General features: G+C 41.7%; 1 protein-coding gene across 2 annotated transcripts; it reads right to left on the reverse strand.

Moving 5' to 3' along the window:
* Positions 1-73: 73 nt before the first annotated feature.
* Positions 74-21085, reverse strand: LOC121388333 (salivary glue protein Sgs-3-like). 2 transcript variants are annotated; one of them, XM_041519736.1, is made up of 2 exons: positions 20596-21085; positions 74-287 (listed from the first exon to the last, which is right to left on the reverse strand). In XM_041519736.1, the coding sequence occupies exons 1-2, from the start codon at positions 21035-21037 to the stop codon at positions 151-153; spliced, it is 579 nt and encodes a 192-aa protein (XP_041375670.1). In that variant the 5' UTR covers positions 21038-21085; the 3' UTR covers positions 74-150. The 2 variants fall into 2 exon arrangements, with proteins under 2 accessions (XP_041375670.1, XP_041375598.1); XM_041519664.1 differs by lacking the exon at positions 20596-21085 and adding an exon at positions 15357-15864.
* Positions 21086-21709: the final 624 nt, after the last annotated feature.

Here is a 21709-nt window from a genome sequence, read left to right on the forward strand (position 1 = left end):
GGCCTTTGATATACCAGTCGTGGTACACTAATGCAGGAATTACACGAAACGTAGATCACCACAAACAAAAATAATGATTTCACAGTATTTAATAAGCAGATAATAGAGCATGCTTTGTTAAGCATAGTTTAATTTCCCGGCAGCAGATTATCATGGTCTCGAGGTTTTGACGACACCCCTGATACGCCGTATTTCGCAACAAACGTTGTTGTTGGCGCACGTATATTGCGGACGTAGATTTGCTGGGTCACAGTCAGGCTTCAAACACGTATTTGGAGCTGTACACACTACAAAAACAAAACAATATGGTATACGACATCATTGTTTTTACAGCATAAGATGTTTCCGACTAATAAAATATTTCTACGATTAAACACATTAAATATATTTTCTTGTTTAGAATATCAGTGTCTGTATATTCATGTGTTTCTAGTCGTCTTAATATTTGTAAGAAGCCCAAACTGGATTTTGTTTTCAAATAATTTCGTACGTACAAAAAGTATATATATTTTAGGAAATAAAATGAAATTTAACCTAGTAGAAGTATTAGAATGATGAGAAACACGTTTAATATACAGCCACTAATATTGTATGCAGGAAAAAAAAAATGTAACTACAATCGATGAAAAGTTTCTGTTAGTCGATAACATCTTACAAATTGCAGCAAACTCAGGAATGTCCCTTTACAGAACTATATACATGTAATATGTTAGTAAAATCAAACTGACTGGGTTTTTTTATTTGAATTTTATTTTTTATTATTATTACTTTTAACTTGTGAGCCGATTTGTTTGGGGGGTTTTTAATGGGGGTTTTTAAAAAACAAAAAACAAAATATATATATATATATATATATATATATTACAGGAAATATGTATAAATACTGAAAATTTCAGGAAATATGTGTAAGATCTGATTCACTCAGGAAATATGTGTAATTCCTGAAAATTCCTGAAATCTGATGGTGAAAATTATATATATTCCTTGAAATAATTCTCATGGGCCATGAAGAATAAACCATTCTTGCCCACTGGACAGGGTTATACAGCGTTTGCACGGTGCTAGAAAAATCTGTCCGACCCTAGGGCTTGATAAATCTGTCTGACCCGAAGGCTAGACGATTTCTACATACGCGTGACGTCATAACTCATGTTTTACGACGATTGACGTCATAACTCATGTTTTCCAGAATTCTGTTTGCCACTTAACGTTGTATCATTGTTTTAAAAATATTTAAACAATTAATATTTTCAACTTTATATTTATTTGTAAATTGTTACATTTTTATGTCGTTGCATAATGAGGACTATATTTTTCCGCGTATGATTAAAGGAGTTTGCAGGTGAAATGTTTATGAATCGTTCTACAATAAACAAACCGTAGTTTACAAAATTAATCTTTTGTTACTATAATTAAATGGGCATGGAAAAAAATCAATCTCTGTTGTGAGGTATAAATAAGGCAATTCCAATCCTCAGGTCAAAATGTTTTGTTTTAAACATTTTGTCCCTCGGGTTGGAATTGCCTTATCTATACCTCACAACGGTGATAGATTCTATGAATTGGGGGATAATATCACAGTGTTTCGTTGTTAACTATAAGGATTTATCACAAAATTTGGATTTTTCTTCAAATGGGGACACATGTCGACAAGGTGTGTAAAGCGCTAACTTCAAAAATAACTCTGCTATCAAAACTAAATAAGTATCTTCCTCTAAATATTAGAATACTTTATTATTAAAGGGGCATACCCTAGTTTTTAAACACTAAGGTATATTTTTGACTACTATAGCCGTTTTTGATAACTGAAATCATACTTTACTTAGATTTTATGGTTTAGATTATCAATTTCCGTACATTCGAAGTGTCTTTGTTTTTAATATCATAAAATGCATTTCTCATATGTTTAAAAACGCACGTGCTTCTGAGATGTAACAGTTATATATGGAGTCGAGTTTTAGTCCTTTTTGAGAGTATTTTACCATTTCAAAGTCACAGACTCATGTTTCACTCAATTGGAACTTTATCCAAATGTGTTTCAGGTTTATAAATTAACTAAACTTAGTGTTAATTTTCACGGGTTGAAACTAGGGTCTGTCCCTTTAACTAAACTTAGTGTCAATTTTCACGGGTTGAAACTAGGGTCTGTCCCTTTAACTAAACTTAGTGTCAATTTTCACGGGTTGAAACTAGGGTCTGTCCCTTTAACTAAACTTAGTGTTAATTTTCACGGGTTGAAACTAGGGTCTGTCCCTTTAACTAAACTTAGTGTTAATTTTCACGGGTTGAAACTAGGGTCTGTCCCTTTAACTAAACTTAGTGTTAATTTTCACGGGTTGAAACTAGGGTCTGTCCCTTTAACTAACTTAGTGTTAATGTTCACGGGTTGAAACTAGGGTCTGTCCCTTTAATGTTTCGATTACTGTTTGACTATATGGGAAAATTGTTCTAAATTAGACTTACAAAGAATAAATAAATTACAAAACTGAACAGCACGTACTATTTTTGACAAATCACCTGATAATCCAACATATTTACTTTTTCATTAACTAAAGTTGCTAAAAATAAACAGAAGAGTCATTCTTGTATATAAAGCACTAAACGGACTTACTCCTCAGTACCTCAGAGACCTGTTCAATCCAATATCATCAGTTTATGAACATCGCCCCATTGATGATGGAAATATGTTAGCTCCCCGACCAAAAATAGAGCACTACAACAAAAGCTTTCAATTTTTTGGAGTTGGTATCTGGAAGAGTTTACCTAATGATGTTAAAAAATGTACTAGTTTAAATATATTTAAGAACAATTTTTTCAAACACGATTGCTCTTCTATATAATTATGTTTTTATATCTTTTATGGTTTTATATATTGTGCATTACATGTATGGTAGTAGTATAAGGGCCAGTACAGTGCCATGACCTACTTTCCGTGACCTTGACCTTGGTGTCTGGCCTTGGTGTGAGTCATAGTGGTGTGGTCTACTAGGGTGAACGCTCGCCCGTGTCCCTGACCGACTTAGGTTGGTACTGATGTCCTTGGACTGGTCCTGACCGACTTAGGTTGGTACTGATGTCCTTGGACTGGCCCTGACCGATTTGTTTAGCATTGACCGACTTAGAAGGCAGTGACTGGTATACCTGGGCAGGTGTGCGACCTTGGTGTAAGTCATAGCCTTGACGTACTTGGTGTGTGACTCATCGCCTAGCCTTGACAGGGATGGTGTAGGATCCCAAATTGCTACTAATGGGAAAGTGCAGCGCTTTTCTCTCTAAAACTGTCAGAAGTATGTTTCACATCCAATAGCCGATGATTAATAAATCGAGATGCTCTAGTGGTGTCGTTAACCTACCACTTCTAAGGACTGCCCGACGCGAGGTAGTGTATTTAATTTTAGCGCGCTGAATGATGAATGGTTATCACTGTTTACATCCGGTAAGTGATGGTATCTTGTGTTGTCAGTCTCTAAATAAAATACTCTATGGAACTTCTAGAAGTTAAGTTCTCAAAGTCTGGCAGAAAGACGAAATGATTGAAATAGATGAAAAAAGGAATTCTCGTTCTACACTATCTGATAGCGCATTCACAAGATTATTATGAACTGACCTATTTCGTCGCTTCATCCCGCGAGCGCACACACACCCACACATATATATGGTTTAAATGACAGGTTTTGCCAATATTTCGGTAGCTCATTCGTTAGCGTAGTCGACTTGAGCGTGAAAGGTACGTCGTTCGTATCTCATGTGGTAGAATTGTTTCTTTCTATTATTATTTTTTAAATTAGTTTATTTATTTATTTGTTTTTATTTTATTTATTTATTTGTTTATTTATTTATTATGTTCAAGCAGAACCCAATACAAGCATCCTCTAATAACCCTGTGTGGACGGGACGTAGCTCAGTGTTCCCTTGAGGTGCGGTAGGTCTGGGATCGATCCCCGTCGGTGGGCCCATTGGGCTATATCCAGCCAGTGCTCCACAACTGGACAACGACCGTGGTATGTGCTATCCTGCCTGTGGGAAGTGCAAATAAAAGATCCCTTGCTGCTAATCGGAAGAGTAGCCCATATAGTGGCGACAGCGGGTTTCCTCTCAAAATCTGTGTGGTCCTTAACCATATGTCTGACGCCATATAACCGTAAATAAAATGTGTTGAGTGCGTCGTTAAATAAAACATTTCTTTCTTTCCTCAATCAATATCTGTGTGGTCCTTAACCATTATGTCCGTATAACCGTAAATAAAATGTGTTGAGTAAATAAAAGATTTCCTTCCTCGTAAAATAAAGATTAATTGAATACAAATATTTATTTTTAGTATTTTGTTTTAGTCATAGGGAAAGAAAGACATATTTGTCTCGAAGAAAGGAATGTCTGTTAAGAAGAAAGGCATATGCGTTAAGGAGAAGAAAGGGATGTTTGTTAAGAAGAAGAAAGGAATGTGTGTGTGTGTGTGTGTGTGTGTGTGTGTGTGTGTGTGTGTGTGTGAAACATCCCCAGCCCATTGCTTTGAAGAAAGAACGACCTTGGCACACTTGGCAGGTGTCTGGCCTTGGTGTGAGTCAGGGACCGACCTTGGCATACTTGGCAGGTGTCTGGCCTTGGTATGAGTCATGCCCTGACCTACTTAGACTAGTTCCGTTGTGCCCTTGGACTGTCCCCCAGACTATTGTCCTTGGCCTACTTACGACTGGCCTTGACCTATGTAGGCTCGTATTTAGATATAAAAAGGGGTGTTTTGTTAGTAGCGTCATTCGCTTGCCGAAAGTTCTGTGAACGAGATCTATTTTTGCTTTGGAGTTTGAAGATATTCTGGTACGAAGAAAATGACATCGGGATATTCGAGCAGTGTTAGTAGCAGCAGCAGCAGTAGCGACGAGGACGACGTCTTGGTCTGCAAATGTTCAGAAAGACATACAATCAAATGTAAAAGAGTGACTACCAAACAAGATGAGAAGAAGAAGAGTATTCATTATACGGATCAAACGGATGCTACACGTGACATTGGGGTTGGAACTGAAGATGGCGAACTCGTGGATGAACCCACAGATCAGACGGATGCTGCCTGTGAAACAGATGCTGCCTGTGAGGAAGATTGCTATTCGAGACGTTACGTGTTCTGTCATCGTCCCGAAATGAGACATTTCTATGCCCGGATGCTGACGTATGCTCGGTGGCCCATACAATTACGTCAACAACCAAAAGAACTTGCCAAGGCCGGTTTCTACTACACGAGAGACCACGATGCCATCACCTGTTACTGTTGCGGACTTCGCGTCTACCGATGGAAGAAGACAGACGACCCAGTGATGGAACATTACAGACTCTCTCCAAGATGTCCTTATGTGAACAACCTGTTCAGACATTAAATGTTTTAGACACTTGTGTGCTATGTTTTCATGTTGTATGTTGTGAATAAAACCGTGAATAACAGGTTTTGCTTTCTTATTTATGTCCTGGGTCCATGAGTGTGTCTCTGGACGTGTCCCTATGGTAGTAACACTGGTAAAGGGTAATATTTTGGTAACGATGTTTTTTGAGAGCTCGCACGATGAGTTTTGTGCTTGGGAGGAGGGACACTGGTCATACGTATCACACACATTCAAACATTCCTGTACCATATCTTTATGCGTCATACGGTATATAAGTAAAATAGTTTTGGAAAACTCGTCATTTGAGGTAGAACTTTGAGAGGAGCAACATGTCAGACCAGTACAAGTTATATGTACCCGACGTGGATAAGTGGACCCGTTTCTATAAACTGCAGGCACAAGGTAAACTTCAACCTCACTTCGAAATTCAACGTGGTGGGGAAAGTCAGATCATGTACAGTGTGGATCGATGTCTAGAACTCTACGATCCCACGTGGAAAAAAGAAAAAGAGGAACAGAACAAGTCCCCGACACCCAAAGTCGTCATGGTCTCCCCAACACAACAAGTGGTAGAGCAAGCCAAAGCCGATCTGAAACGGAAACAACAACAACAACTACAAAGTGGTACGGGTTGGAAAGCCCCGAAACTGCAGAAGCATTTCTAAATAAGCTATAAAAGGAACTATGTGGGTCAGATATCGTCATTTCATTTAGAGTCGTCATGCAGAGCACATGTTCAGAATGTGGTTTCACATTCTCGAGGAGAGACGCCGTGTTAAGACATTTTCAACAAAAACATGCTAAAGGTCTACCACCACCACCACCACCACCACCACAGCAGCAACCACCACCACCACAGCAGCCACCACCACCATCACCACCACAGCAGCCACCACCACAGCAGCAGCCACCGCCATCACCACCACCACAGCAGCAGCCACCACCACCACCACCACAGCAGCAGCATCCCCTAAGATTGCTACATCCCTTCACCATGATCGTGTCGGGACCCACGTCATGTGGAAAGACATTTTTGGTATACAAATTGTTGAGAGATGGTAAAATCCAGCCGCCTCCCCAGCGCATCATCTGGCTCTACAAACGATGGCAACCCCTCTATGATATGATCAAAAAGGTTGCTCGAGTGAAATTTGTTCAAGGTATACCTGAGAATTTGGAAAAGGATCGTTATTTGGATCCCAGAGTTAGAAATCTCATCGTGTTGGACGACCTGATGTGTATGGCTAATAAAGACCCAAGGATCACCGACCTGTTCACAGAAGGAAGTCATCACAGAAACTTATCCGTCATCGCTATCAACCAGAACCTGTATCACAGCAAGGACCCGACACAGAGAAGAAACTGCCATTATCTAGCGCTGTTCAACAACCCCATCGACAAGCAGCAAGTTCTGACTTTGGCACGGCAGATGTATCCGGAAAACACTAGTCATTTCATGCATCAGTTTGAGGAAGCTACCCACAGGCCCTACGGACATCTCTTGGTGGACTTGAAACCGACCATACCCGAACATTGGCGTCTTCGGCCTAATGGTTTAGAGACGGGGCCGTCCGAATGGTATAAAAGCACGAGCGTAACGGCGAATGTCTCAGAAGACGTGCAACCACTGTCGAAGAAAGAGCTCTACCTGCAAATTATGCAAAGGGGCGCATTCAAGAGAAAACTACCAGGCATACCCGCCTACGAAAGTGACGACGAAGAAGATGATGAGGTAGAACCCTATCTGAAAAAAGTCAAGAGGATGCAGTCTTGCGATACGTGTGGTCTGGTCTTTAAAGACGGAAGCGACTTGCAGCGACACGTGAAAACGTGCGAAAAGGGAAATGGAAAAGAAGAAGAGCCGTCGCCCGACCTGGAAAACGAAGGCATTCTTCTCATGGTGGAACGTGAATGCGACATCAATCGTGACTATCTCCAAAGCAAGAGGAAACGCTACGAAGAAAAAAACATGTCCCAAGATGCCATTGAAAGAAACATGAAGACATTGCAATGGAAGTTAGTTAAAGACACGTACTCTCGCTTTCTGACATATATGCATTACTTTGACAAAGGTCCCAACACCAGGAAAATTTTACAGTTTGTGAATCCAGACAAAGATGTGAGACCACAGATTCGTTGTAAATTAAATCAGTATCGTTCATGGATCGGCGAATATTTGGATGAACAAGACGACGACGATACCCACGATGAGGAGGACGACGATGATGAAGAGAAATGAACACTCATATTATTCACATGTCGCCATAAAGGCCTCTCGATGTAACCCAATGTGTGTCCATTTCATGTGTAGTTGTCTCTAGAGAGACCAGTGATTGTAATTTAGAAATAAAAAAATTAAAAACCAAACCATTGCGTTTGTTTTTTGTGTTTTTTACTCTATGACTAGATTTGTGATTGGATATTTCTACCGCTACTTTATAGTAGCAAGAGCTGTGTGTACAAGACAGAACATACCACGACCTTTGATATACCAGACATAATACACTGGTTGGCTATAGCTTAATGGGCCACCGACGGGGATCGATCCTAGATCGACCACTGTATTTACCCATTTGGTAATTAAAAAGCCCTGTAAAAAGGCTTGTACTCTAGGGAAATACTTGTGTTTAAAATGCAATTAAAAGATCATAGGTTAGGTTGGAGGGTTGAGTTGCAGTCACGCGTTCTTTCTTCAAAGAAGTGGGTTGGGGATGTTTCACACACACACACACACACACACACACACACACACACACACACACACACACACATTCCTTTCTTCCCTTAACAAACATCCCTTTCTTCTCCTTAACAAATTTCCTTTCTTCTCCTTAACGCATATGCCTTTCTTCTTAACAAACATTCCTTTCTTCGAGACAAATATGTCTTTCTTTCCCTATGACTAAAACAAAATACTAAAAATAAATATTTGTATTCAATTAATCTTTATTTTACGAGGAAGGAAATCTTTTATTTACTCAACACATTTTATTTACGGTTATACGGACATATGGTTAAGGACCACACAGATATTGATTGAGGAAAGAAAGAAATGTTTTATTTAACGACGCACTCAACACATTTTATTTACGGTTATATGGCGTCAGACATATGGTTAAGGACCACACAGATTTTGAGAGGAAACTCGCTGTCGCCACTTCATGGGCTACTCTTTCCGATTAGCAGCAAGGGATCTTTTATTTGCACTTCCTACAGGCAGGATAGCACATACCACAGTCGTTGTCCAGTTGTGGAGCACTGGCTGGATATAGCCCAATGGGCCCACCGACGGGGATCGATCCCAGACCTACCGCACATCAAGGGAACACTGAGCTACGTCCCGTCCACACAGGGTTATTAGAGGATGCTTGTATTGGGTTCTGCTTGAACATAATAAATAAATAAACAAATAAATAAATAAAATAAAAACAAATAAATAAATAAATAAATAAACTAATTTAAAAAATAATAATAGAAAAAAACAATTCTACCACATGAGATACGAACGACGTACCTTTCACGCTCAAGTCGACTACGCTAAAGACTGAGCTACCGAGATATTGGCAAAGCTTGTCATTTAAACCATATATATGTGTGTGGGTGTGTGTGCGCTCGCGGGATGAAGCGACGAAATAGGTCAGTTCATAATAATCTTGTGAATGCGCTATCAGATAGTGTAGAACGAGAATTCCTTTTTTCACCTATTTCAATCATTTCGTCTTTCTGCCAGACTTTGAGAACGTAACTTGTAGAAGTTCCGTAGAGTATTTTATTTAGAGACTGACAACACAAGATACCATCACTTGCCGGATGTAAACAGTGATAACCATTCATCATTCAGCGCGCTAAAATTAAATACACTACCTCGCGTCGGGCAGTCCTTAGAAGTGGTAGGTTAACGACACCACTAGAGCATCTCGATTTATTAATCATCGGCTATTGGATGTGAAACATACTTCTGACAGTTTTAGAGAGGAAAGCCGCTGCACTTTCCCATTAGTAGCAATTTGGGATCCTACACCATCCCTGTCAAGGCTAGGCGATGAGTCACACACCAAGTACGTCAAGGCTATGACTTACACCAAGGTCGCACACCTGCCCAGGTATATCAGTCACTGCCTTCTAAGTCGGTCAATGCTAAACAAATCGGTCAGGGCCAGTCCAAGGACATCAGTACCAACCTAAGTCGGTCAGGGACACGGGCGAGCGTTCACCCTAGTAGACCACACCACTATGACTCAAACCAAGGCTAGACACCAAGGTCAAGGTCACGGAAAGTAGGTCATGGCACTGTAGAGGCCCTTATACTACTTATGGTTTTGTTAGGTGTCATTTTGGATATCGTTACATGATAATAAACACTAGTGCTTAGTGGGGGGGGGGGGGGGTCTGAACGCGGGACAGCTTGCAGTGTAAAGTTGCTATTGAAACGTTTTTGTTGTGGAGTATAACCGTAGTAGGTTTGCTTGAATGTCAATAAACGCAGTGCTGTGACCTCTATTAGTTTAAATCTACTTTGCAAAGTTATCAAATTATCGAAGTATGTGATCTGAAAAATATCACATACTTCCATTATACTGGAACTGCTAGATATTATCTGTTCTGTATGTATGTGTGCGTGCGTGTACCAGGCTGGCCCAGCCCTGTTACTGATAAATGGTGGTAAAACGTATTTAATTAAAAACTAGTTACAGTGTAATTATAATGTCACAATCGATTTGATTGCGAAATATCGGTGAACAATTCATTAGTTATTGGAAACAAATCGTATCTAGTAATGTTCCTCGTTTATTTGTTTGTCAGCTTGCCTTGTTCATTATGACGTCGACCAGACAGACTCATTAATATATATTTGCAATTTAATATACACACAACGGATTACGATTAGAAGAGTTAAATGAGAGCGGAATGTGTTATTAATGATCCCGGTCCAGCGTGTTGCGCGAAGGAATAAAAGAAACGCGCGTGACGTAGCCCAGTGTGGGTTACAGCAGCTTGCACGTTAAAACCTATGACCTGACGAGACCGTAGCTCGATGTGCGGTCTGTCTAGGATCGATCCCAGACGGCGGTCTCATTGGGTTATTTCTCGTTCCAGCCAGTGCACCATGACTGGTATATAAATTTAGAATGATAAAACCATATTCCGTGATCAAGATAGTATATCTGCACAAGGCAGTCGAAAGGATATCTTAAGCAAACTTGTGATTGCTTCCATGATCCACTATCAGGTGCTCGTGCCACTCCCCTAGGAGATCCGTAACAGCCACTCCCTAGGTGATCCGTAACAGCCACTCCCCTAGGAGATCCGTAACAGCCACTCCCCTAGGAGATCCGTAACAGCCACTCCCCTAGGAGATCCGTAACAGCCACTCCCTAGGTGATCCGTAACAGCCACTCCCCTAGGAGATCCGTAACAGCCACTCCCCTAGGAGATCCGTAACAGCCACTCCCCACTCCCCTAGGAGATCCGTAACAGCCACTCCCCTAGGTGATCCGTAACAGCCACTAACAGCCACTCCCTTTGGAGATCCGAAACAGCCACTCCCCTAGGTGATCCGTAACAGCCACTCCCCTAGGAGATCCGTAACAGCCACTCCCCTAGGAGATCCGTAACAGCCACTCCCCTAGGAGATCCGTAACAGCCACTCCCCTAGGTGATCCGTAACAGCCACTCCCTTAGGAGATCCGTAACAGCCACTCCCCTAGGTGATCCGTAACAGCCACTCCCCTAGGAGATCCGTAACAGCCACTCCCCTAGGACATTCGTAACAGCCACACCCCTAGGAGATCCGTAACAGCCACTCCCCTAGGTGATCCGTAACAGCCACTCCCCTAGGAGATCCGTAACAGCCACTCCCCTAAGTGATCCGTAACAGCCACTCCCCTAGGAGATCCGTAACAGCCACTCCCCTAGGAGATCCGTAACAGCCACTCCCCTAGGAGATCCGTAACAGCCACTCCCCTAGGTGATCCGTAACAGCCACTCCCCTAGGACATCCGTAACAGCCACTCCCCTAGGTGATCCGTAACAGCCACTCTCCTAGATGATCCGTAACAGCCACTCCCCTAGGACATCCGTAACAGCCACTCCCCTAGGTGATCCGTAACAGCCACTCCCCTAGGTGATCCGTAACAGCCACTCCCTTTGGAGATCCGAAACAGCCACTCCCTTAGGAGATCCGTAACAGCCACTCCCCTAGGTGATCCGTAACAGCCACTCCCCTAGGAGATCCGTAACAACCACTCCCCTAGGAGATCCGTAACAGCCACTCCCCTAGGAGATTTGTAACAGCCACTCCCCTAGGAGATCCGTAACAGCCACTCCCCTAGGTGATCCGTAACAGCCACTCCCCTAGGACATCCGTAACAGTCACTCCCCTAGGAGATCCGTAACAGCCACTCCCCTTGGTGATCCGTAACAGCCACTCCCTTTGGAGATCCGAAACAGCCACTCCCTTAGGAGATCCGTAACAGCCACTCCCCTAGGTGATCCGTAACAGCCACTCCCCTAGGAGATCCGTAATAGCCACTCCCCTAGGACATTCGTAATAGTCACTCCCCTAGGAGATCCGTAACAGCCACTCCCCTAGGAGATCCGTAACAGCCACTCCCCTAAGTGATCCGTAACAGCCACTCCCCTAGGAGATCCGTAACAGCCATTCCCCTAGGAGATTTGTAACAGCCACTCCCCTAGGAGATCCGTAACAACCACTCTCCTAGATGATCCGTAACAGCCACTCCCCTAGGACATCCGTAACAGTCACTCCCCTAGGAGATCCGTAACAGCCACTCCCCTAGGTGATCCGTAACAGCCACTCCCTAGGAGATCCATAACAGCCACTCCCCTAGGAGATCTGTATCAGTCGCTCCCTTAGGAGATCCGTAACAGCCATTCCCCTAGGAGATCCGTAACAACCACTCCCCTAAGTGATCCGTAACAGCCACTCCCCTAGGAGATCCGTAACAGCCACTCCCCTAGGTGATCCGTAACAGCCACTCCCCTAGGTGATCCGTAACAGCCACTCCCCTAGGTGATCCGTAACAGCCACTCCCCTAGGAGATCCATAACAGCCACTCCCCTAGGAGATCTGTATCAGTCGCTCCCTTAGGAGATCCGTAACAGCCACTCCCCTAGGAGATCCGTAACAGCCACTCCCCTAGGTGATCCGTAACAGCCACTCCCCTAGGTGATCCGTAACAGCCACTCCCTAGGAGATCCATAACAGCCACTCCCCTAGGAGATCTGTATCAGTCGCTCCCTTAAGAGATCCGTAACAGCCACTCCCCTAGGAGATCTGTAACGTCCGTAACAGCCACTCCCCTAGGAGATCCGTAACAGCCATTCCCCTAACAGATATACCAGTCGTGGTGCACTGGTTGGAACGAGAAATAGCCCAATGGGCCCACGGATGGAGATCGATCCCAGTACACAGGATAGAGGTCAATGGAATATATACAGCTGTGATGGCCTGCACTGAAGAGTCAGTTAAAATACAATGATGATATCAGGTGTTCGCGAAAGACGAGCATACCCTGCCTACCGATGACACCCACCATGTGCACAACCTACAGCTATCAAGTCCATACCCTGCCCCACCGGTGACACCCATGATGTGCACAACTACAGCTATCAAGTCCATAGTCGAAATGTACAGGATTTTCACCAAAAACATGAAAAGGTATGTACATGGTCAAAATAGGGTACTGCGTCAGACATTATTTTAGTCAGTGATGTGTCATATCTACCATAAACCGTTTTGAAGGCTTTCGGGATCCTTACATACTATAACCCTTACAAAGCGACTTCTCTACAAGAAAAAAGGTGAAGTCATCCCTTTTATCATACAGCTGTGTATGAAGGCCAAACGTCGTTCTGAATCTCTATGTATAGACGTTTTGCTTAAAGTTCAAGTACGCTCATCATGTGCACATTGGCTGATATCGCCGGTTGCTCTTCGCAGAGTAGTATTAACATAAAGACACAGAGTGCTCCTGTTTGAACAGTAAATATCAAGTCAGTATTCATATTAGCTCAGTTCGTGCCAGACTCTCATACCATTGGCCGATCCAAAGGGGGATTACACAGGCTCCATGACCCCCATCTTCTCCGCACGTTCGATTTGCTCTTTTTAATGACTTTTTCTGTTTCTAAATTCATCACCCACAATATACAACATTAAATTGTAGAGAGAGAGACTGATTTTGAAAGCTAAACACCCTAAGAATAAGTGAAACAACCAAAGCATGCTCTGCTATTCTGATTGACAGATTCTACAAGATCAAAACGTTCAGTGGATATTTCATTGGTAGTTGTATAACTACAAACTAACTGAACATTACTTTGTTTCTTTGCCCCTGCGCGTGCTGTAACCTCACCGTGGTGCAGGGGTGTAACATTCTCTTTGAGAATGGCCAATACAGCACAAATCCCCTTGTTTTCTTCCATATACAATTAGAGTTTTGAATAAAAGTCAGTATCTATCTGTGATATTTGTATTTTTGCACAGTTCTTTACACTGTGTTTTTATTTAAATCATAAACTTTTATATTGATGTTGATCATCACTTTATTTGTTTGCATTACCATAGTTTGACGCCCAATAGCCGATGTATTTTTCGTGCTGGGGTGTCGTTAAATATTTATTCATTCATTCATTCATTGTTTCTTTGTGTCCGGTAATGTGAAGGAATTCATAAACGGCTTAATGAATGAACCAATCAATTACCGAGTGAAATAGTGAATGAATTCATGCTTAACGCCAATCTAGCACGAATGAAAACATTTGCTTCTACATGTCAAATAAAGATATACGAATCCATGGTGGTTGAAACAAATTTATGGTTAAAACTGACATACAAAATTGCTAAATAACTATGTATACAACACTCTTTCACTGGTATAGGGAAATCTATTATTAAAGGGACATACTCTAGTTTTTAAACACTAAGGTATATTTTTGACTATTATAGCCGTTTTTGATAACTGAAATCATACTTAACTTAGATTTTATGGTTTAGATTATCAATTTCCGTACATTCACAAAATGCATTTCTCATATTTTAAAAAACGCACGTGCGTCTGAGAAGTAACAGTTATGGAGTCGAGTTTAGTCCGTTTTTAGAGGGTATTTCACCATTTCAAATCACAGACTCATGTTTCACTCAATTGTAACTTTATCCAAATGTGATACAGGTTTGTAGATTAACTAAACTTAGTGTTAATGTTCACGGGTTGAAACTGGGGTCTGTCCCTTTAACTAAACTTAGTGTTAATGTTCACGGGTTGAAACTGGGGTCTGTCCCTTTAACTAAACTTAGTGTTAATGTTCACGGGTTGAAACTGGGGTCTGTCCCTTTAACTGAACTTAGTGTTAATGTTCACGGGTTGAAACTAGGGTCTGTCCCTTTAACTGAACTTAGTGTTAATGTTCACGGGTTGAAACTAGGGTCTGTCCCTTTAACTAAACTTAGTGTTAATGTTCACGGGTTGAAACTAGGGTCTGTCCCTTTAACTAAACTTAGAGTTAATGTTCACGGGTTGAAACTAGGGTCTGTCCCTTTAACTAAACTTAGTGTTAATTTCCACGGGTTGAAACTAGGGTCTGTCCCTTTAACTGAACTTAGTGTTAATTTCCACGGGTTGAAACTAGGGTCTGTCCCTTTAACTGAACTTAGTGTTAATGTTCACGGGTTGAAACTAGGGTCTGTCCCTTTAACTGAACTTAGTGTTAATGTTCACGGGTTGAAACTAGGGTCTGTCCCTTTAACTAAACTTAGTGTTAATTTTCACGGGTTGAAACTAGGGTCTGTCCCTTTAAAGGTATTAGTGCATAAAATAATGTTTGAGCTTTTACAAACACTCAGAATATGCAGACAGTGATATTCTAAGCAAGACAATTAGTTTAGTCGTTAAAAGGTCTCCAGTGGGAAACATTACATGTTGCAATAGCGGCACACTGAGAACTGCCTCTTTAAGACAATACCTTGTGGCGTTGTTGTAGCCTGAGTCGTCGTCGTTGCAGTGGTTGTGGGCGTCGTTGTCGTCGGCGTGGTGGTTGTGGGCGGCGTAGTGGTTGTAGTAGTTCGGTGACAGAAGTGGAGTAATTGTTGTAGATGCCAACACGCCCCTCTTCTCCAGATGCAGAAACGTTTAGCAGCAGAGTCCAGTGCCATGCAGTATTTGGGTCTGAAGCTCAACATTAGACGATCCTCACTGCTGTATTGATGAGTACAGAACATGGCGATGTTGATCAGCGAAAGACAGGCAGCCCGGTGGCCCGATATACAAACACGCCATGTGGTGAACATTATTCCATAGCAGTTCGTCATGACGAAGTCCACCACTTCTTCTTCCTGTTCGCTCGACTGGTACCATGTTGCTGTCGTCAAGTTGGCGGCTAATAACGCCAGGCAGCCAAAGATGACAAACTCCGTAAATTTACCCATGGCTTGTACGCCGAGAAATCTTGTGAATAGTTGTCGTTTGTCTGACGCTTTCTGTAATCACTGTATTGCAAAGTTTCTCTGTCTGTTCTACAGATGGGCGAGTTATTTTATCAAGATTCGTAAATCGATAAATCATTGTTTTATTTCATATATACCATTGGCTACTCGGATGACAATGGACCACTGAAATCGTAATAAGAGTTTATTTGGCGGGGAGTTGCTGATACCATCTCTTACCAGCCTGTGTTTACGTCTGCTCGCAAATCTCTCGAGCATGTCCATGCGCTGTCCCAGGGCGAATGATATCGTTTTATTTATTGTATGATCTTTTTTGTTAGTTGTTTTTGTGGCTTTCTTTTCTTTTATTTATTTGTTTTTGTATTAGGTATGTGGGTTGAATGCGTGGGTTTCGTGGTGGGATGGATTTATGTTTATTTTTTTGTTGTATGTTTTTAGTTTTTGTGCATCATTAACAGTGGCCCCTGCGCGTGCTGTAACCTCACCGTGGTGCAGGGGTGTAACATTCTCTTTGAGAATGGTCAATACAGCACAAATTGAAATTTTGAGTAAAAGTCAGTATCTATCTGTCATATTTGTATTTTTACACAGTTCTTCACACTGTTTTTATTTATATCTTGAATTTTTATATTGATGTTGAGCATCACCTTATTTGTTTGCATTACCATAGTTTGACACCCAATAGCCGATGTATTTTTCGTGCTGGGGTGTCGTTAAACATTCATCCATTCATTCATTCATTCATTAACAGTGGTATATATTTTTTTAGTTTATAAAATAACAACATGATGTTTGGTAATCAGTGTTATTCATGTTTACTTATTTAGAATTCAGCTTCAAAACCCATACATGTTAACACTAGGCACTGTGGCACGCTCTAAAAGAGGGGTGGTATAAACATTTAATTCGCAGAGTCAGTATCGTGTGTGACCACCATTAGTGTTGATACAGGCTTGGCAACGCCGACGCATAGATAACACCAGACGTTTGAAAACAGCTTGTGGGATGTTGTTCCATATCTGAATCAAAGCTTGCCCCAACTGGGCGAGCATTATCGGCTGATTCTGGTCACGACGTAACCGTCGTTCCATTTCATCCCAGACATGTTCAATGGGTGACAGGTCTGGAGAAACAGGCGGCCAGGGTAGTACAGCACTATTCTGTTGTCTTAAAAAGTATGTTACAACACGTGCGATGTGTGGGCAGGCATTGTCCTGCTGCAACAAGATGTTACGTCCCTGCGCTTGAACAAAGGGTGGAACGTGAGGTCGAATGATGTCATCCCGTTAGCGTATACCAGTCAAACTGCCATTAACAATTACAAGATGTGTCCGTCCATGACATGTGATGCCACCCCAAACCATCACACTTCCCCCGCCTCAAAACTGATGACGTTGAATAACACAAGCGTCGACAAAGCGTTCCCCTTGTCACCTGTAGACCCTTGCACGCCAATCAGAGCTATCCATATGAAACCTGGACTCGTCTGTGAACAGTATACCGTCCCAGTCTGGTCGTCTGAACCTTCGATGTTGTGGCGACACCACGTTAAGCGTGCCTGCCGATGGCGTGGAAGTAAAATTGGGCGTATTGCTGATCGTCGGGACCGGATGCTGAGCTCCAGCAACCGATTCCGTACGGTCCTGGCACCAATTGGTTTTAACCGAGGAATGGTCCAAGCTGTTAAACTGAGTTTGGAACCGATTTCGCAGATGCACCAGCCCAATATGGTTGAATCTTGTTAACGTGACGTCACACGTGGACGACCGGCCCGTGGCAAGTCCTGAGTGTTGCCCTATTGTTGATAACGTCTCCAAAAAGATATTATCGGTGTTTCGGTATACTTCAAAAACGTCGGACAACTTCGTTTTGCACCATTCCTGTTTGCAGCATACCCACGGTGTGAAGGCGTTGGTTTTCGGAAAGCCGTGACATGCCGTAACCTTTGTATTCTCTTAAAAACAAGTGTTTTTCAGAGTAGTAAATTGTTAAACAACCATTGTGGTTTTTTCACTTTATAAAAACAACGTGTGTGAGTATGATGCGGCCAACAAACACGCATAATACAAAAATGTGCGCCCTGCATAAAATGCACGTGCGACGGGTGAATCATGACCAAATCATGAAAGAGAATGTCTTCATAAATATGTATTGATTTTTTCTGTAATTTGAATTTCAGAAAATATGTAATTTTATGACACTTTATATCATGCACAGTTATATTCACTTTGTCCTAGTGTGTCCTTTCTACAATACCATAAGAGATAAATATATTAAACATTTTTATTATAATAAACATCAACATTTTAATTAACGCAACTACTGTCCAGCGACAATTCAAAACAGCTAATTAAATTGTGTAAGTATTTGACCACTGCTACTACGCATAGAACAGACAACATTGATACATGACATATGTTATTATATTGTATATTACTACATCTAGGAGATCCGTAACAAGTTGTATTCCTATTGTACCGCCTGTAGGACTGCCACTCATCTAGGAGATCCGTAACATGTTTTATTCCTATTGCATCGCCTTAAGAGGACTGCCACTCATCTAGGAGATCCGTAACATGGTTTATCACCATTGCATCGCCTGTATGAGGACTGCCACTCCTCTAGGAGATCCGTAACATGTTTTATCCCTATTGCACCACCTGTAGGAGGACTGCCACTCCCAACACTAATGTCTTTAATGCGTGATTGTATTCGTTACAAAGGATCTTATTATAAAGTAATGTGTGTTTAGTTGTTTTCAATCATGTCTGTATATGATGAACTCCTTCGTACGATAATTCCTTATGTCCCGTCTTCTAACGGCTTAAGTGTACAAAGAAAGTTTGAAAAGTTAATTGAAAACATCTTGTCATTGGTTCTTTAATTAATTCTGTAAAATAATAATTTCCGTCTCGAATCATATGTAAGCCACACTCTCTCTCTCTCTCTCTCTCTCTCTCTCTCTCTCTCTCTCTCTCTCTCTCTCTCTCTCTCTCTCTCTCTCTCTCTCTCTCTCTCTCTCTCTCTATGACAAAAATGTATCATACTCATATAAAATGTTTGCGTCACAGACCCCACACTAGAGGTTGTACCCCCTACCCACCCAAGAATTCATAGACTAGCTAGTTCACGACTTTGAGGAAAAGTATACCACCTCGATTAAAGAGGTTTCGCAATAACTTACTGCCAATATGTTATATCAGACTTTTGCTTTGACAGATAGATAGATTAGTCCAGTGGCAGAACAGAAAAACATGTTTTAGGGTATATGCAATGTTTTATCATTGTGTCTGGTAGACTGGACCTTCCTGAACATATTTCAGCCGGGTGACAAGCTGTCATCCTTGAGCAATTTGTTGTACAACCTATATTCAAAATTGCCGCCACGAAATATTGGTTTTTGCCATATATTTGCTAATAATGGACATAGAGGGCTGATTTTTGTGGGAAAACTCCAGGTTTTCATATTCTAGAAGCACATTAATATGATTATATTGGGTCTATAATAAAAGTTTCATTGGTTTCCAGGTACATTTGTGAAAAAAAATATGAAAAAAAGGCCCGAAAACAAAATCATAATCATGATTTTAAAGATGGTCTTCAGTATGGCAAATGAAAGGATTTAACTACTTTCCAAAACTTCTGAAAGATTTATTTTTCAGCTTAAAATACCAATGAATATTGATAATAATAACAATAATACATGAAATTTATTCCATTGCAGGATATACAATGACCTAAACAACCCGGAGGTTAATAAATATGCATGTCCATCTCACTGTATGCTATTATATTCTTAGTGGAGGCTAATGATATTTTCTATTTGCAAGTAACTGAATAAATGCTGCAATATGCCTGCTACAAGTTGCTTCTTGAAAACATGCATGAACTGTGATGAAGGTGGTGGTGGGTGTTAGTACTTATATAGCTGTTAGTGTAGAACGATTGGTACAAGGAAGCAAATACCGAGGTGATGGGTTGCATGAACAATTAGAAGGTCATGAAACTGTATTTCTGTTTACAAAAAAAAAGACCCACATCAAGAGATATTTGTCCAAAAACGTTGACTCTGAAATGGAACCAACTGAGAAACGTAGCCGTCGTTCTGAGGAGACATTTAGCTACAGAAAACATTGTCTCTTCTGTGGAGAAGAAGGAAGGAAGGCAATGTTTTATTTAACGACGCACTGAACACATTTTATTTACGGTTATATGGCGTCAGACATATGGTTAAGGACCACACAGATATTGAGAGAGGAAACCTGCTGTCGCCACTTCATGGGTTACTCTTTTCGATTGGCAGCACGTCCTTTAATATACCAGTCGAGGTGCACTGGCTGGATATGTGGGAAAGAATGCATCTCTGTGCGGGATTCTAACAATCCAAATCGGTGGCTTCCAGTCATTCAATGTCCAACAGCTGATTGTGGTCCAACACAAACGTCATTCAAGGATGCTAATCTGGAAACATGCGATCAGCGGGACGATAAATGAGAGAGAGAGAGAGAGAGAGAGAGAGAGAGAGAGAGAGAGAGAGAGAGAGAGAGAGAGAGAGAGAGAGAGAGAGACAGACAGACACAGACAGACTCGCTAACGTCAAAAAGACAGTCACGGCTAAGGCTCGCTCGGATGATTGGAGATTACATTGAATATACAGACATTGATTATTGTAAGCAAGAATATGTGTTTAATACGTCATGTTAGTTTTTAACAAGGCTAACATTACATGTTGCAATAGCAACAATCTGAAGACATTACCTGGTTTCTTGGTTGTCGGTATGGTGGTTGTGGGCGTCGTTGACGATATGGTGGTTGCGTACGTCGTTGACGGCATGGTGGTTGTAGACGTCTTGGTTGTAGTTGTAGTCTTTTTGTGGCACAAGTGGATCAGATTTTCCAGTATACAGAATCTGGCAGCGGCATCCTTCATTTCTCTGCACGATTCGCGTGTAAAGCTCTTCAGGAGAAGACGCGGATCCTTGGGGTCTGACGTGCAGAACTTGGACATGTTGGTCATGGAACGACAGAGAGTCTGATAGCCTGCTGCACACACCGGTTCCGTGGTCCTCATTATCCCACAGCAGTTTGGCTTCACGTACTGAGCCTGGGTTTGTACGTCGTCGTCCGAAGTCACTGTCGTCAGGTTGACGGCCATCAACGCCAAGCAGCCAAAGATGACAAGCTCCGTTAATTTATCCATGGCGTCGTGTACGCTGAGAAATCTTGTGAATGGTTTGCTGTCTGCATGCAATCGCTGTATTGCCAAAGAATGACTGGCTCTCCTGAAGGCTGAGGTATTTCATCAAGATTCATGGATCGTTAAATCATTATTTTATTTCATATACTAGTATACTGTTTGTTGGTCCGGGGACAATGGAGGATCACTGACATCTTGACAAGATGAGGGAGCAGCTGCTGATCGGATTTCTTACCAGCTTATATCTTCGTTTGCCTACAAATCTCTGGAGCGTGTCCATGCTCTGCACAGGGGGTTCGGGTCTTCCCACCCAGGCCATTTGCCCTTACGACATTTGTCACCTGGTCAGTTTGCCCATTCGCAAATTTTGCCCAGTGTTCTGGATTTAAACGCTTTGTCCTCATATATCGCTGCATTGGTCAAAAGAACCATTTAAAATTCTCGGAATACTTTTTTTGTTTACAGATGTGTCAAATGTTCTCGTTCAATTTTGAAAAACAGCTATCAAAAATAAAAGTATATTATTTAGATCTTTAACAATTAATGGAAAATAACTATAATTAAATCTTAAATTCTTCCATTCTTTGCACACTTATTCGTTGCTCGTCCTGATCCACATAAAACGTTTTTGAAGAAATCAAGTACACTGTTTTACAAATGTGTCTGGAATGGTAA

Source organism: Gigantopelta aegis, chromosome 1, assembly GCF_016097555.1.
Source record: "Gigantopelta aegis isolate Gae_Host chromosome 1, Gae_host_genome, whole genome shotgun sequence".
NCBI classification, from domain to species: Eukaryota; Metazoa; Mollusca; class Gastropoda; order Neomphalida; family Peltospiridae; genus Gigantopelta; species Gigantopelta aegis.